The following is a 15,789-nucleotide window of genomic DNA, read 5'->3' on the forward strand; positions in this document are numbered from 1 at the left end:
TCTCATTTGCCAAGATAATCCATCCACCTGACATGTGGCATATCAAGAAGCTGATTAGACAGCATGAGCAGTACACAGGTGCACCTTGTGCTGGGGACAATTAAAGGCCACTCTAAAATGTGCAGTTTTGTCACACAACACAATGCCACAGTCTCAAGTTTTGAGGGAGCGCGCAATTGGCATGCTGACTGCAGGAATTTCCACCAGAGCTGTTGCAAGAGAATTGAATGTTCATTGCTCTACCATGAGCCGCCTCCAACGTCGGCTTCTTCACCTGTGGGATCATCTTAAACCAGCCACCCGGACAGCTGATGAAACTGAGAAGTATTTCTGTCTGTATTAAAGCCCTTTTGTAGGGAAAAACTCATTCTGACTGGCTGGGCCTGGCTACCCAGTGGGGCCCACCCGTGGCTGCGCCCCTGCCCAGTCTTGTGAAATCCATAGATTAGGGCCTAACGAATTCATTTCAATTGACTGATTTCCTTATATGAACTGTAATTCAGTAAAATCGTTGAAATTGTTGCATGATGCGTTTTATATTTTTGTTCAGTATATATGAATTGATAGTTCACCCCTCTGTTTTCTTTTATTTTGTAATAGGGTATATTGTAACCATGTGCTCAAGCTAATCAAAGCTGTCCTTTTAGAGCTGCGAAGGGCACTTCAATCATTTAAAATATTAACTCATTAAGATCTGTTGCCTATACACCTAATAGTCATACTCATCACTTCTTATAATTATTATAAACAGAAGATTAACCCTTCTCACTATGGTGCTCGTTTAGTAAAGTTAGATCAAAGCTGAATCAATGTCTCGCAAGATTACATAACGATACATTAGTGTTTTACATAACAGAACCGAATATAATAGCATAGCATAGTAGGCCTATAACGTTACTGTTACACCAAAAACACTTAATTTCTTATAAGATTTTAGGATGGTTAGCTGAAGCTGAATAGTAAAAACAATGTATACAGTACCAGTCAAAAGTTTGGACACACCACTCATTCAAGGGTTTTGCTTTATTTTTACTATTTTCTACATTGTAGAATAATAGTGAATACTTCAAAACTATGAAATAGCACATATGGAATCAGGAAGACCTGATTCACACGGTCTCCTCTGAACATTTGATGTTGAGATGTGTCTGTTACTTGAACTAAGTGAATAATTTATTTGGGCTGCAATTTCTGAGGCTGGTAACTTTAATGAACTTATCCTCTGCAGCAGAGGTAACTCTGGGTCTTCCATTCCTGTGGCGGTCCTCATGAGAGCCAGTTTCATCATAGCGCTTCATGGTTTTTGCGACTGCACTTCTTGAAATGTTCCGTATTGACTGACCTTCATGTCTTAAAGTAATGATGGACTATCATTTCTCTTTGCTTATTTGAACTGTTCTTGCCATAATATGGACTTGGTCATTTACCAATCTTCTCTATACACCCCCCTACCTTGTCACAACACAACTGATTGACTCACTTAACTGGACTGAATTTCTTTACCGCACCAGCATTGCTATCCAATGCCTGCACGATTTATGCAATAAACTGAGATATATTGCGGTGCTATACTTTTATTTTGGGCTGCGCTACAGAAGGCTATATCTGTCTGCAAATACAGGACTAGTAAAGGCCCAGTGAACTAATTAAAAAAAATATATATATATATATATATTATTATTTTTTTCAGGGGGTGCTGCAGCACCCTCAGCATTTTAAGTTGGAGACGGATTTTGAACTTTCCTCAGCACGTGCAATGTTGACCATTGGCCAATGTTTCACTAAAATCATAATAATGTAATTATTCTAATATCCAGCAGACCAGTGTTCAATTCAGTTTTGAAGCGATTATTCTGTTGGTTCCATTGTACCAGGCAAACTCGATCAAGCTAAAGTATTTGAACGCATTATTTGAATAGTCTGATTAGTGACAATTTCTGGCAGGTTCTAAGGATGACCCCAGATCTTTGGACCTCCGTTTTTTGGTGATGAGAATGCTTATTTTCTCAGTTTCAAAAGAAACAAAAAGGTACATATTGTATTCATATCTAAAGAGTGAGTTCCGTCCTGAACTTCCTGACTCAGGTCACGAACCCGTCACCCACTACACAGTTACATATCGTTACTGACTCATAGTCAACTGCGCTAACTGACGGACCAAGAGAATAAATAGCCTTTTATTTTGTGAGTGTCAATTGACTTCTGATCTCTGGGTGGGTGACGTCACTGCATGATGACTACTAGCGTACACAGATCACTAACTCACATCAGTTACTCGTACAAGTAGCAGTGTCTATCCTGTATTATCACAAGTTGCTACTGTTTGCTTTACTTTACCATTTGCTTTATCCGATGTATTTCAATTTTGCTTGAAAAATCTTAGGACAACTAAACAAATACACTAAGTTGTCTATCCCGTCATCAATATTTGACAGTTGCTTAAGTTTAAGAATGTGTTATTTTTGTCTGGATTTTATTTGTAGAGCATTGCTGTGAATCTCAAAGACCCAAAAGGAACCAAGGTAATTTTAGAGGTAAGATGATTGGGAAGGTGCTATTTCTCTGCACGGTATTTTCCCTTTCAATTCCACACATATTGAATGGGCTGTAACAGGCTATTTTTCTATTCCACTTTAATTGCATATACATGGAATCATGCTAGAATGACCATCACATTCCATTCCTCTCTTTAGTCTCTCCCAATTATGTGTGTGCATTGACATTTTAAATAAAGATTTGGATGACAATATACAGCACAGCAGAAACAGACGTAATGGACTGCACTCCTCGGCTTGCAGGGATGTGCTGATGTCCTTGTGGAAAACGATCTACCTGGAAAACTTGATCAGATGGGCCTTGGCTACGACCATGTACACAAAGTAGCCCCTAGACTGGTGTATTGCTCCATATCAGGAACCTACCTCTGGCTCTCTCCTCGTTCGTCCACACACAGCTTTCAAATAACTCCAACATTAGATTGAACACAACATACACCCTTCTGTAACTCTATTTCTGTGATATACATGTATGAAATACTTAGCATCAGAAAACCTTGCAACACTTTATATTAAGTTGCCCCTATTACTATGTAACTTCACAGTAATAACTGTAGTAACACAGTAGTTTAATAGGTATCACTATGTAATTACATGGTAATAGGGTTGCAGTTATTACACAATTGGAACAAGGACTGTGTAATTACACGTCAACTTGCTGGTTATTCCACATGTGTAATAACATCAGTAACTGCACTTTTCTTTTTTCACTATGTGAATGTTTTGTTAGAACACATTTGAAAGTCACCTGTTGCAGCTCTGTGTGTGTAACATTTATTTACACTTTTGATACCTTCTGGAAAGAAAGCTTGTTTTATAAGGAGGATGGGATCCACCCAAATCATTTGGGTTCCTGGATCCTTTCACATTATTATAAGGCTGCTTTGAGACAATGACTTATCAATGACCCAAGCCCAGCTCAGTAAATCCCTACAATTGTGTTGCTGAGTTGTCATAATGCTTCAGCAAATGTACATTATCCCAGGGGCGTTGGAAGACACAATGTAAGTAACCTAATTTATGTACCTCTAACTGCCCTGAATGCCTCTGCTGATCCTACAGCTATTGTATGCAGTAATCATGTGCATATGAACCATATACTGTTAGCACTGAGGTGGTGTGCCCTAGTAGGAAGTCCACTTTGTGCAGCTCATCCTGCCCAAACATAAATAACATGAGCATGTCTACTTCTGCTAAGCTTCCCAGTAAAGTGGTCCTCTGTAGCTCAGCTGGTAGAGCACGGCGCTTGTAACGCCAAGGTAGTGGGTTCGATCCCCGGGACCACCCATACACAAAAATGTATGCACGCATGACTGTAAGTCGCTTTGGGTAAAAGCGTCTGCTAAATGGCATATTATTATTATTATTAAAACAATCAAGCTTCCCAGAAAAGTGTTAAACCTAGCCCATGTTAACATATATAGCTTAAGAAACAACGTTCATTAAATCAATAATTTGCTAGTAACAAATGACATTCATATTCTGACAATCTCTGAAACTCACTTAGATAGCAATACATGGTTATAATATCTACAGAAAAGACAGAAATGCCAAAGGTGGAGGTGTTGCTGTTTTATATTCCGAACCACATTTCTGTAAAGCTTAGAGAGGATCTAATATTAAATACTGTTGAAGTAATATGGCTACAGGTTCATCTGCCTCACCTAAAGCCCATTCTGGTGGGATGCTGCTACAGACCACCAAGTGCTAACAGTCAGTATCTGGATAATACTGTATGTGTGAAATGCTTAATAATGTATGTGATATCAACAGAGGTGTATTTTCTGGGTGATTTACAAATTGATTGACTTTCATCAAGCTGCCCACTCAAGGAAAAATGTAAAACTGTAACTAGTGCCTGTAACCTGGTTCAGGTTATCAGTCAACCTACCAGGGTTGTTACAAACAGCACAGGAATTAAATCATCAACATATATTGATCACATCTTTACTAATGCTGCAGAAATGTTCTTTAAAGCAATATCCAAATCCATCCGATGTAATGATCACAATATACTAGCCATATCAAGGAAAACCAAAGTTCCAAAGGCTGGGCCTAATATAGTGTATAAGAGATCATAGAATAAGTTTGTAGTGATTCCTAAGTTGTTGATGTAAATAATATTTGTAGGTCTGTGGTTTGTAATGAGGAGCAACCAGATGCTGCACTTGACACATATATGAAATTGCATATACCAGTTACTAATAAGCATGCACCCTTTAAGAAAATGACTCTAACAACTGTTAAATCCCCGTGGATTGATGAGGAGTTCAACAATTTTATGGTTGAAGGGGAAGAGGCAAAAGGAATGGCAAATAAGTGTGGCTGCACAACCGATTGGCAAACGTATTGCAAATTGAGAAATCATGTGACTAAACTGAATAAAAAGAAGAAGAAACTACACAATGAAACAAAGATACATTTCTTAAAGAATTATAGTAAAAAGCTTTGGAGCGCCTTTAATGAAATTTTGGCCAAAAATGCAAACTCAGCTCCATCATTCATTGAATCGGATGGCTCATTCATCACAAAACCCACTGATATTGCCAATTACTTTAAGATTTTTTCATTGGCAAGATTAGCAAACTTGCAACAAACACTGACACTACACATCCAAGTATAACTGATCAAATTATGAAAGACAAGTATTGTAATTTTGAATTCCATAAAGTGAGTGTGGAAGAAGTGAAAAAAAAAATTGTTGTCTATCAACAATGACAAGCCCCCAGGGTCTGACATCTTGGATGGAAAATGACTGAGGATAATAGCGGACAATATTGCCACTCCTATTTGCCATATCTTCAATCTAAGCCTACTAGAAAGTGTGTGCCCTCAGGTCTGGAGGGAAGCAAAAGTAATTCCGCTACCCAAGAATAGTAAAGCCCCCTTTACTGGCTCAAATAGCTGACCAATCAGCCTGTTACCAACCCTTAGTAAACTTTTAGAAAAAATGGTGTTTGACCAGATGCAAAACTATTTACTGTAAACAAATTGACAACAGATTTTCAGCACGCTTATAGGGAAGGACATTCAACAAGCATAGCACTTACACAAATGACTGATGATTGGCTGAGAGAAATGTATGATACAAATATTGTGGGAGCTGTTTTGTTAGAGTTCAGTGCGGCTTTTGACATTATCGATCATAGTCTGCTGATGGAAAAGGGTATGTGTTATGGCTTTACACTCCCTGGTATTCTGTGGATAAAGAGTTACCTGTCTAACAGAACACAGAGGGTGTTCTTTAATGGAAGCCTCTCCAACAAAATCCAGGTATAATCAGGAAATCCCCAGGGCAGCTGTCTAGGCCCCTTACTTTTTTCAAGCTTACAAATGACATGCCACTGGCCTTGAGTAAAGCCAGTCTTTCTATGTATGAGGATGACTCAACACTATATATGTCAGCTACTACAGCGAGTGAAATCACAGCAACACTTAACAAAGAGCTGCAGTTATTTTCAGAATGGGGGGCAAGGAATAAGTTAGTCCTAAATATTTCAAAAACTAAAAGCATTGTATTTGGGACAAATCATTATTTAAACCCTAAACCTTAACTAAATCTTGTAATAAATAATGTGGAATTTGAGCAAGTTGAGGTGACTAAACTGCTTGGAGTCAACCTGGATTGTAAACTATCATGGTCAAAATATGTGGATACAACAGTAACAAAAATTTGGAGAAGTCTTACCATAATAAAGTGTTGCTCTGCCTTTTTAACAACACTATCAACCAGGCATGTCCTACAGGCTCTAGTTTTGTCGCACCTGGTCTACTGTTCAGCCGTGTGGTCAGGTGCCACAAAGAGGGACCTCGGAAAATTACAATTGGCTCAGAACAGGGCAGCATGGCTGGCCCTTAAATGTACACGGAGAGCTAACATCAATAATATGCAAGTAAATCTCTCATGGCTCAAAGTGGAAGAGAGATTGACTTCATCACTACTTGTTTTGTATGAAGTGTTGACATGCTGAATGCACCGAGGTGTCTGTTTAAACTACTAGCACACAGCTCGGACACCCATGCCACCAAAGGTCTTCTCACAATCCCCAAGTCAAGAACCGACTATGGGAGGTGCACAGTATTACATAGAGCCATGGCTACATGGAACTCTATTCCACATCAGGTAACTGATGCAGGCAGTAGAATCAGATTGAAAAAAACAGATACAAATACACATTATGGAACAGCGGGGACTGTGAAGAGACACACACACAGGCACAGACACACATACACATGATAAAACACGCAATCTACACACACGTACACATTGATGTTGTATTGTAAATATGTGAGGGTGGAGTAGTGGCCTGAGGGAACACACTAAATGTATTGTGTAAAGTGTTATGAAATGTCATGTAATATTTTTAACTGTATATAACCGCCTTAATGTTGCTGGACCCCAGGAAGAGTAGCTTCTGCCTTGGCAGCAGCTAATGGGGATCCTTAATAAAGAGAAAATACAAATACCTGTCAATTACCATGTTGATAACTCGAACCAAACCAAATTTAGACAAGTCTCGTGATGCTTGTGGGGGTCGTAGAGCAAAACGGAGAACAACATCGTGTTCGTGAGAGTCTCATCTTTCCATAAAAGGTGGTCGTATACAAATGTAAGGTTTGAAATTATTATGTTTTAGTCAAATATTACTGTATATCTGTTTGGGCTTCTTGCGGTCAATTTTCAGTCTAGAAATTATTTGGAATTATGTTCAGGTCCCCTGACCATCCGGTCAAGAAGAAATTGACCCGCGGCTGAATGTAGTTCATGATCCCTGCTTTAAAGGTAGACTCAGCGATATGACATATAGCTCCCCTGTAGCTCAGTTGGTAGAGCATGGCACTTGCAACGCCAGGGTTGTGGGTTCATTTCCCACGGGGGGCTAGTATGAAAATGTATGCACTCACTAACTGTAAGTCACTCTGGATAAGAGCATCTGTCAAATGTAGTGAACAAAAATATCAATGCAACAATTTAAAAGAGATAAGGAAATCAGTCATTTTTAATAAATTCATTAGGCCCTAATCTATGGATTTCACATGACTGGGCAAAGGTGCAGCCATGGGTGGGCCTGGGAGGGAATAGGCCCACCCACTTGGCAGCCAGACCCACCTACTGGGGAGCCAGGCCCAGCCAATCAGAATGGGTTTTCCCCACAAAAAGGCTTTATTACAGACAGAAATACTCTTCAGAACCCCTCCCCCCTCAGACAATCCCGCAGGTAAAGAAGCCGGTTGTGGAGGTCCTGGGCTGGTTACACATGGTCTGCAGTTGTGAGGCTGGTTGGACTTACCGCCAAATTCTAGAAAACGACATTGGAGGCAGCTTATGGTAGAGAAATGCACATTCAATTCTCTGGCAACAGTTCTGGTGGACATTCCTGCAGTCAGCATGCCAATTGCATGCTCCCTCAAAACTTGAGACATCTGTGGCATTGTGTTGTGTGACAAAACTGCACATTTTAAAGTGGCCTTTTATTGTCCCCAGCACAAGGTGCACCTGTGTAATGATCATGCTGTTTAAACAGCTTCTTGATATGCCACACCTGTCAGGTGTATGGATTATATTGGCAAAGGAGAAATGTTCATTAACAGGGATGTAAACAAAATTTTTCAAAAAATTTGAGAGAAATAAGCTTTTTGTGCGTATGGAACATTACAGGGATTTTTTATTTCAGCTCATGAAACATGGGACCAATACTTTAGATGTTGTGTTTATATTTCTGTTCAGTTTAATGCAGAAAGTCAACAGCATAGTGGGTCAATTTCCGCAACAACTAAAAGTGTGAAGCACAAGGCTTTTGGTCCCGTGGCTACCACGCTGTAACTGCGTGAAGCGAACCTGTGCATATGCACAGATACTGTGTGAAAGAGAAGTCTTGCATCTTGCCCATCTCAATATCTGCAGTACTGCTTTTGTTGAGGTTATGGTGTTACCTAGCCAGGTTATAACACAGAAATAAACTAATTGAAAATGACTGGTAGTTGACGACAGGCCTTATTGCTAGTTATCAACCCTGGTATTACATGGTAGTGGCACCTTGGTTTGAGTTATTAACATGGTAATTCACAGGTGACTTTCTTTCTACCCCATTTTCTCCCTAATTTCGTGATATCCAATTGGCAGTAGTTACAGTCTTGTCCCATTGCTGCAACTCCTGTACGGACTCGTGAGAGGCGACGGTCGAAACCAATGCGTCCTCCGAAACACGACCCTGCCAAGCCGCACTGCTTCTTGACACACTGCTCGTTTAACCCGAAGGCCAGTCACACCAATGTGTCAGAGGAAACACCGTACAACTGGCGACCGAAGTCAACGTGCATGCGACCGGTCCACCACAAGGAGTCGTTAGAGCGCGATGGGACAAGGACATCCTGGCCGGCCAAACCCTCCCCTAACCCGGACGACGCCTCATTGGTCTGGGATCGAACCCGGGTCTGTAGTGACGCCTCTAGCACTGCGATGCAGTGCCTTAGACCGCTGCGCCACTCGAGAGGCCCCTCACAGGTGACTTTCAAACACGTAATTACAAAACATTAGTTACATAGTGGAACGAGAAAATATCTTAACATTAGTAATTGCACATGCGGAATAACCTTCTAGTCCTTGTTCCAATTGTGTAATAACCGGTACAGCTAAAATTCTATTACCATGTAATTACATAGTAATACCTATGTATACTATGTTGTTACTACAGTTATTAATGTGTAATAGGGGGAACTTCATGTAAAGTGAATTGTTATGATTAGGATTCCATTTTCACTCTCTGAATTTAAAGTATGTAAAGAGAATTGACCCCAACTCTGTCAAAGTGAGTGTGAATGGTGGCGGAGAACTGTAGTTTATGGCTTGCAAATCCTTAATTAAGGACATGTAATGACTGGGAGATGGTTTCTCCTCCATTATGCTGAGGCATCTAAAGAGTTCTGTTTGGCTTTGCATGTTGTCAATCTTTACTATCCATGTTTTCAATTCATTTCGGGACTTGTGAAAAGGCCCATTTCAGTTTACTGCATTATTCACTCATGAAGGAAGTGAGGATTTATGCAAAAAATTGCTCCGTTGCCACACTGATCTGTAACGGATGGCTTATGTCCCCACGCTGGCTCTCCGAGATTGGTTTCGTGTGCTGGCAAGCTGTAAATCCTGGAATCGTCACTGTCTCCTTTGGAGTGATATCGTGTCACCTTGGCATACCTGTCGGTGTTGACGGAATATTGCTATTAATATTGCTTTTGATAGTGCTATATGTTATCATGGGCCTTTGCATTAAAACAGATCATTTTTTGTTTACTTTATGGGTAACTCTCATTATCCACCTTAGCATGAACGGTGCCATCTCCAACATAATCCTAACCGTGTTCAATAAATGAATTATTGTTGCACATTACAGGGCCACACCCAATGTTCCCTCAAATGTTTGGGGGCACTGAGCAAATATGAGGTCTTGTGAACGTAAAGTTGAGAATTTTGTGCAACTTCCGGCGGGCGTTTACAGTGAACACTGAGGCTGTACCCTTACAGTTTTAGACAGTAGCCAATAGGCTATTGTGGATATTTGAGCATAATGTAGGCCTATCAACAAAACCAATGGAGTAAATCCCATAACATTTTCACATTGAAATAGCTTTTGATTTCTATGATGTAGCCTATGTGTGATGCAGGCCTACATTACATGAGACCTTTAACCTCTTAAATGTAAAGTCCCCATATTTGGGGACCCTATTAGATTAGTTTTATTCAATTCAGTCTGGTATGACAATGGTAGCCCCTATCTGCAAAAGCATGGTGTCCGCGGAAAGCTGCGTATCTTGGCTATTGATCGGTGCCTTCAAATCTTTGGTATGACTTACTATCATATATGGGCATACAAATTGATATGGGCAGGCCGAGCCAATGACCTCATTTCAAGATGGCTGCTACCTACATTCCGGTTAGGATTGTAAAGCATAAACGAAATAAACACGACAGACGTTGATACACACCGGAAGCCGGGACTCCACAGATCATGTGCATATCTTATTTGTCTGCCTGTGACCTACCGTTATTGATCACCAGCCCCAAGAGTCAAAATGTTTATTTTACACAACATTTTCACCAAACAGCAAATATCTTTCAAGGTAAGCTTCGATTTGGTCTGTGTTTAAGCTATAGCTACATGGGGGGTATCAAATTAATTATTAGGTTGGTAGGAACAAGTCTAGCTTATTGCCAATGTTATCTGATGATGTATGACTTAATGGCAACATTGAATGTCCACTGAGTGACTAAATCTTTGCTCATCAAAAATATGATGTTGCCTGCTTACGCACTGTAGGCATCCATATCCCCTGTATGTCCCCCGACATCACCACAATGTTTGAGAGAGGTTGGTGTTGTAGAAAATCTGTTTTTATAGTGAACAATAACTTTTAGGCCCATCCAGTGTGCAAAAACTGTGCAATTACCACATTTGGACACTTTGGAGAGGTTGAAAGGACACTTGAATGTACCCTGGAATCCCATAACACCACCACAATGTTTGAGTGAGGTTGATATGGTAGAAATTGTGTTTTTATACTGAACAAATAGCATTTAGGGATTGCAAATATGTAATAGCTCTGGAATTATCTAATTTACAGACATATGCCACATTGGAGAGGTTTAGGGACACTTTGAAATGTCCCGTGACCACACCTGACACTACTTACTAAAACATCTGCCCATTTATAGTTGTTAGGTCTATCAATCCCATTTTTTTCTGATATTGTTCACATGTTATGGAAGCCATCTGATGTGTTTCCAGCTCTAGTCATCAAAAATTCACTTACAGCTTGTCAATGAAAGATGACTTTCAAAATATAAAAACAAAACAACGGTTATTTTGTGTGTGCTTGATCTTGTGTATTCTGAACTATGTAACTCCTATCTAACTTCTGATCATTTCCTCACAATCTCCCAGATGTCTTCTTTCCAAATATACCAATCATTTGAATGTCAGAATTATGTAATTACACATGAATAGCAGTTACTTTTGGGTATGTCTATTTAATTATGTTTTACTTGTTCTGTAACACCATGGGCCAAATGGGTGATTGTGAATTGCATTGTATTGTATTGTATGATGCAAGAAACCGCTTTACAAAATACAATTAATTATTATTACCATACAGAGAATTAGACAATGTAGGCTACCCCTCTGCCTATTGTCTTATTTGCATGTTCAAGCCTGTCTCAAAATACAACACTGCCCCTTTAACCAAGAGGTAAGTTTACACGTTCTGTGCTCTTTTAGGAAGCAGTAACTCTCCATTGCTGACCTATACTTATCTATAACTGGGCTAATAACTCGCTAACTAGCAAAGAATATCAACAAATGTACACATGCGCAGCTCTGCACTCTGATCTAAACTGATCTGAAAAGCGCATTCAGTCATGAGTGATTGAAAGACCGCTTGTGGGCTACACCCCCAATATAATTCTACTCTGCGCTCTGGCTCTGCCTACAACAAAATCACAGACTCAGTCTTGCAGAGTTAGATTTGTTTGGGTTTGTTGCATTGAAAAGGGGCTGATATAATGTTGATTCGATCACAGAAAAAAAGTTAATCTATATAGTGCAAACTAATGGGGCGAACTCAGTGAAGTTCAATCTCTTGCGTGTCTGCACTGCATGGCATTTCTTCTGTGCCGCAGACCTGGAGGAGGTGCGCAGACGCATACGCGCGCAGTTTTGAGGGAACATTGGCCACGCCATTGCTTGTGTCTTTGTGAGACGCAGAGTAGGTAAATGAATGATCTCCGCATGTGTGGTTCCCACCGTGAAGCATGGAGGATCAAATGAAATTGTATTTGTCACATGCGCCGAATACAACAGGTGTAGACCTTACAGTGAAATGCTTACTTACAAGCCCTTAACCAACAATGCAGTTTTGAGAAATAATACCCCAAAAAATCACACAAAAAAAATACAATATAAAATAATACGAAATAAAAGTAACAAATAATGAAAGAGCAGCAGTAAAAATAACAATAGTGAGGGGGTACCGGTACAGAGTCAATGTCAATACAAATAGTCTGGGTAGCCATTTGATTAGATGTTTAGGAGTCTTATGGCTTGGGGGTAGAAGCTGTTTAGAAGCCTCTTGGACCTAGACTTGGTGCTCTGGTACCGCTTGCAGTGCGTAGTAGAGAGAACAGTCTATGACTAGGGTGGCTGGAGTCACTAAATGGTCACTAGAGGGAGCCTAACACCCTAGTGAACATGTATGTGTATACCCCTGAATTCCTAGTTTCTTCAACCGCCACAGTGTCAAGAAACCAGTGGTGCTAATCAATCAATTAATTAACAGGGTTTTCTTTATTTATATGCATTTTGTATGTTGTTTACAGGGCTCACTTGAAAAATAGACCTGGGTCTCAGTGTTAACTCCCTGTGTAAATAAAGAGAAATAAATCAAATAAATAAATACCAGCCTGATTTTAAAAAAATAAATCAAATTATTCACTGGTGTGCATCTTTCTAAGTTTTGAGAGGCATCTCATGTCTAAATAAAGTGTCAGACATGAGTTCATACCTCGTCTTCATATCTTGATACATCAGATTTGGTGGCTTGGTGGCAAGTTTGCCATTGCATTCCCTATGGTAAGGAAAGCAATGAATTGCAGACAGTTTTAATTCCCCCAAGTATTTTTGGAAGATTACATCTGTTGCTAAATTCCCAACCTTACTTTCTTTTAAAATGCAAGAGGCATTGCCCACGAGGCCTTAGTAAATTGTGGATGGTAAACACTACAGTGAAATTGGAAAGATTTACAACGCTCATGCTGAGATGTTTAATTTTGGTGTATTTTGACAGCTTCCTTGTGTGAATCTGTAACTAATGTGCTTTGATTAGCTTCATGTGGTCTTTGCCTCATAAACCATTTGAGGTTTTTTTATGTCCTGATATTTATAAAATAGCTTTTTCAACCTTTTCATCCATATACAAGAGTTCAATTACATCATTTTTTAAGTTCTCTCATCTTTAGTCTCAGCTGACCACCTAGCTATTAAGTCATGTAAGCTCCAGGATAAGACACACCTCTAGGAAAATATACCTTTTATCCAGCCCTATTTTCGATTTCCATTAGCTTTATGCTGCAATCAAGTGGAAAAGGAAACCATTGATATGCCTGTGACAGTTTGAAAGACATTTTAGTTCAAGTAATGAGCCTGCTTGATTTGTGTGCAGTGGGCCTCACAAGGATGTCATGTGATTTATTTTTGCTTATTGGTTAATGGCCTTGGACTTGCGGGTAAATTCAGTGACCATGTGGCAATTTGGAGTAGCCTTTTTATTCTGACCCCATGTTTTTTACTAAGCAATAATGCATGGAGCATTCTTTCAGATCCTAATGGGGGCGCGTACTGGCAGTCACACACACAGAAACAATTGAAGACATGGGGAATAAATAGCCCCATTTTCTAAAGGCTCCATCATTCTCATGGGTTGAATAATCCAAAGTCGTTGTCATTATTTGCAGCTCGTTCAACAATGAGTTCTACTCTTATTACTCATTGTGTATTTTTGTTTTATAAATGTGTATTGCACTGTTGAGGAGAGCTTCCAAGTACGCATTTCACTGTACTGTTTACACCCTGCACCAATAAACTTTGTTTCAGTTAGCCACAGTCCATTTTTCAACTTGCTGAGTTTAAATCCATTTCAATCCATTGTTCTGCAGCTGACAGCATGCCCTTCTCCTTGAGCTCTATATTGAGTGAGTGGGTTTGGTTGTCGTGAGCCTCTCCCTACACACCCTGTGGTTATTAAAGAGCACATATTGCGGTGTTGAGCTGTTGAAATCTACGGCCATCCCACTCATTACTCAGTTAAACTGCTCGATGCATATTGCATTTTATTTATTTAACCTTTTATCAGGTTAGTCTCATTTGAGATTGTGTTTGGGTCTAGTGCTGCATACTGAAGCACCCCCACTGTTTTAGTAGTTAGAGCATTAATATGAGGAGTGAGGAGAGTCGCACATTCTTTTTTTTGCTCTAACATTTTGGTAGGTTTTTATATGTATTTCCTCTGCTGTGACACATATTTGAGCCCAGGGCTGTTTGTACACACCAGCCTGGGTAGATGGTTTAATTTCACAATGCTTTACAGATACTGTAAATCAATCTGATATTGCCTCTTTAGATTTATAAGGAAGGCATATTGGAGAGCACACCACCAATACTTATTCACTTGGAACTAAACAACCCTCTTTAACATGTTAAGTTACCAGTGAATTCGCGGAATGGAAGTTTTGGGCAGGAATGGAAAGCAGATGCTCTCAGGCTCAAAGGGAGGCTTTTAGAATATTTGAGGTACAGAGGGACTAGGGTCCTCGCTCCACATAAACGATTAAACATTTGAAATGTTATCATTGGGGCTTAATTTCTTTGCAGCAAATTAAAGCTGATTTTAAGTGCCACCTGAGAACGCAAGTTATCGTCAACATGTGCCCTTCATTAGTAGGGCCCTCTGTACTGAAAGTGTTGTGGTTTCTAGGAAAATTCCATTCTTGTTGTGTCAAAGTTACCCAATCTAATTTGAAGGGTGAAATATGGTTAGATTTTTTTTCCTGGAGTGCTTATTTTGATTGGGCTGCCAGTGGCTATAGCTTAGTACACGTAAAGACTTCAGACTTTCTGCTGCAATGTCCTAGTTTTGGGCTCAATCAAAACATCTCTGTTTTAGTTAGTTAGTGCAGAGTTATTCAGCGTATGTGTTCAATGTATTCCTTAAAAACAACTTTTCTGCATGAGGTGGGACCGAAAAGTCACTTATTATTATTCAATCGGCCCAGTGTTGACATGCACAACAATTACAGTTGTGGTCAATGGTTTTGTGGGTTAATTTCATGTTGTTATTGCATAGTACTGAGGGATAAGATGGTTTGTGTGTGTTTCATGTTGGGGTTAATTTTCTGTTGTCATGGTATAGAGACAAAAATGTTTTGTGCTGAGACTACAGAGTGAATATCGCCATCACATGTTAGTGTGCTTCTGGCTTAATCTATGAACATGATCAGTTAAGCCTTAGGCAGACTTACATTCTCTCTTACACACACACACACACACACACACACACACTGGGCCACTATCCCAGCGACCAGGGTATGACTCTGTGTCTGCTGTCTCTGGCATGATTCACATCACTGGCCCTGAGGTTAGGATTTTTCTCTCCCCAAGATATATGTCAGCACAGGTTAATGCAGATA

General features: G+C 39.8%; 1 protein-coding gene across 1 annotated transcript in view; it reads left to right on the forward strand.

The window, feature by feature from the left end:
* The window catches only part of LOC121549544 (succinate--hydroxymethylglutarate CoA-transferase-like), an 84,276-nt gene that overhangs the window by 43,467 nt on the left and 25,020 nt on the right, over positions 1–15,789 (forward strand). Inside the window, exon 7 of the mRNA XM_041861343.2 lies at positions 15,650–15,737. Within this exon, the coding sequence (XP_041717277.2) occupies positions 15,650–15,737 (88 nt within the window). The remainder of the gene's footprint in view (positions 1–15,649; positions 15,738–15,789) is intronic.

The sequence above is a fragment of the Coregonus clupeaformis genome, chromosome 34, assembly GCF_020615455.1.
Source record: "Coregonus clupeaformis isolate EN_2021a chromosome 34, ASM2061545v1, whole genome shotgun sequence".
NCBI classification, from domain to species: Eukaryota; Metazoa; Chordata; class Actinopteri; order Salmoniformes; family Salmonidae; genus Coregonus; species Coregonus clupeaformis.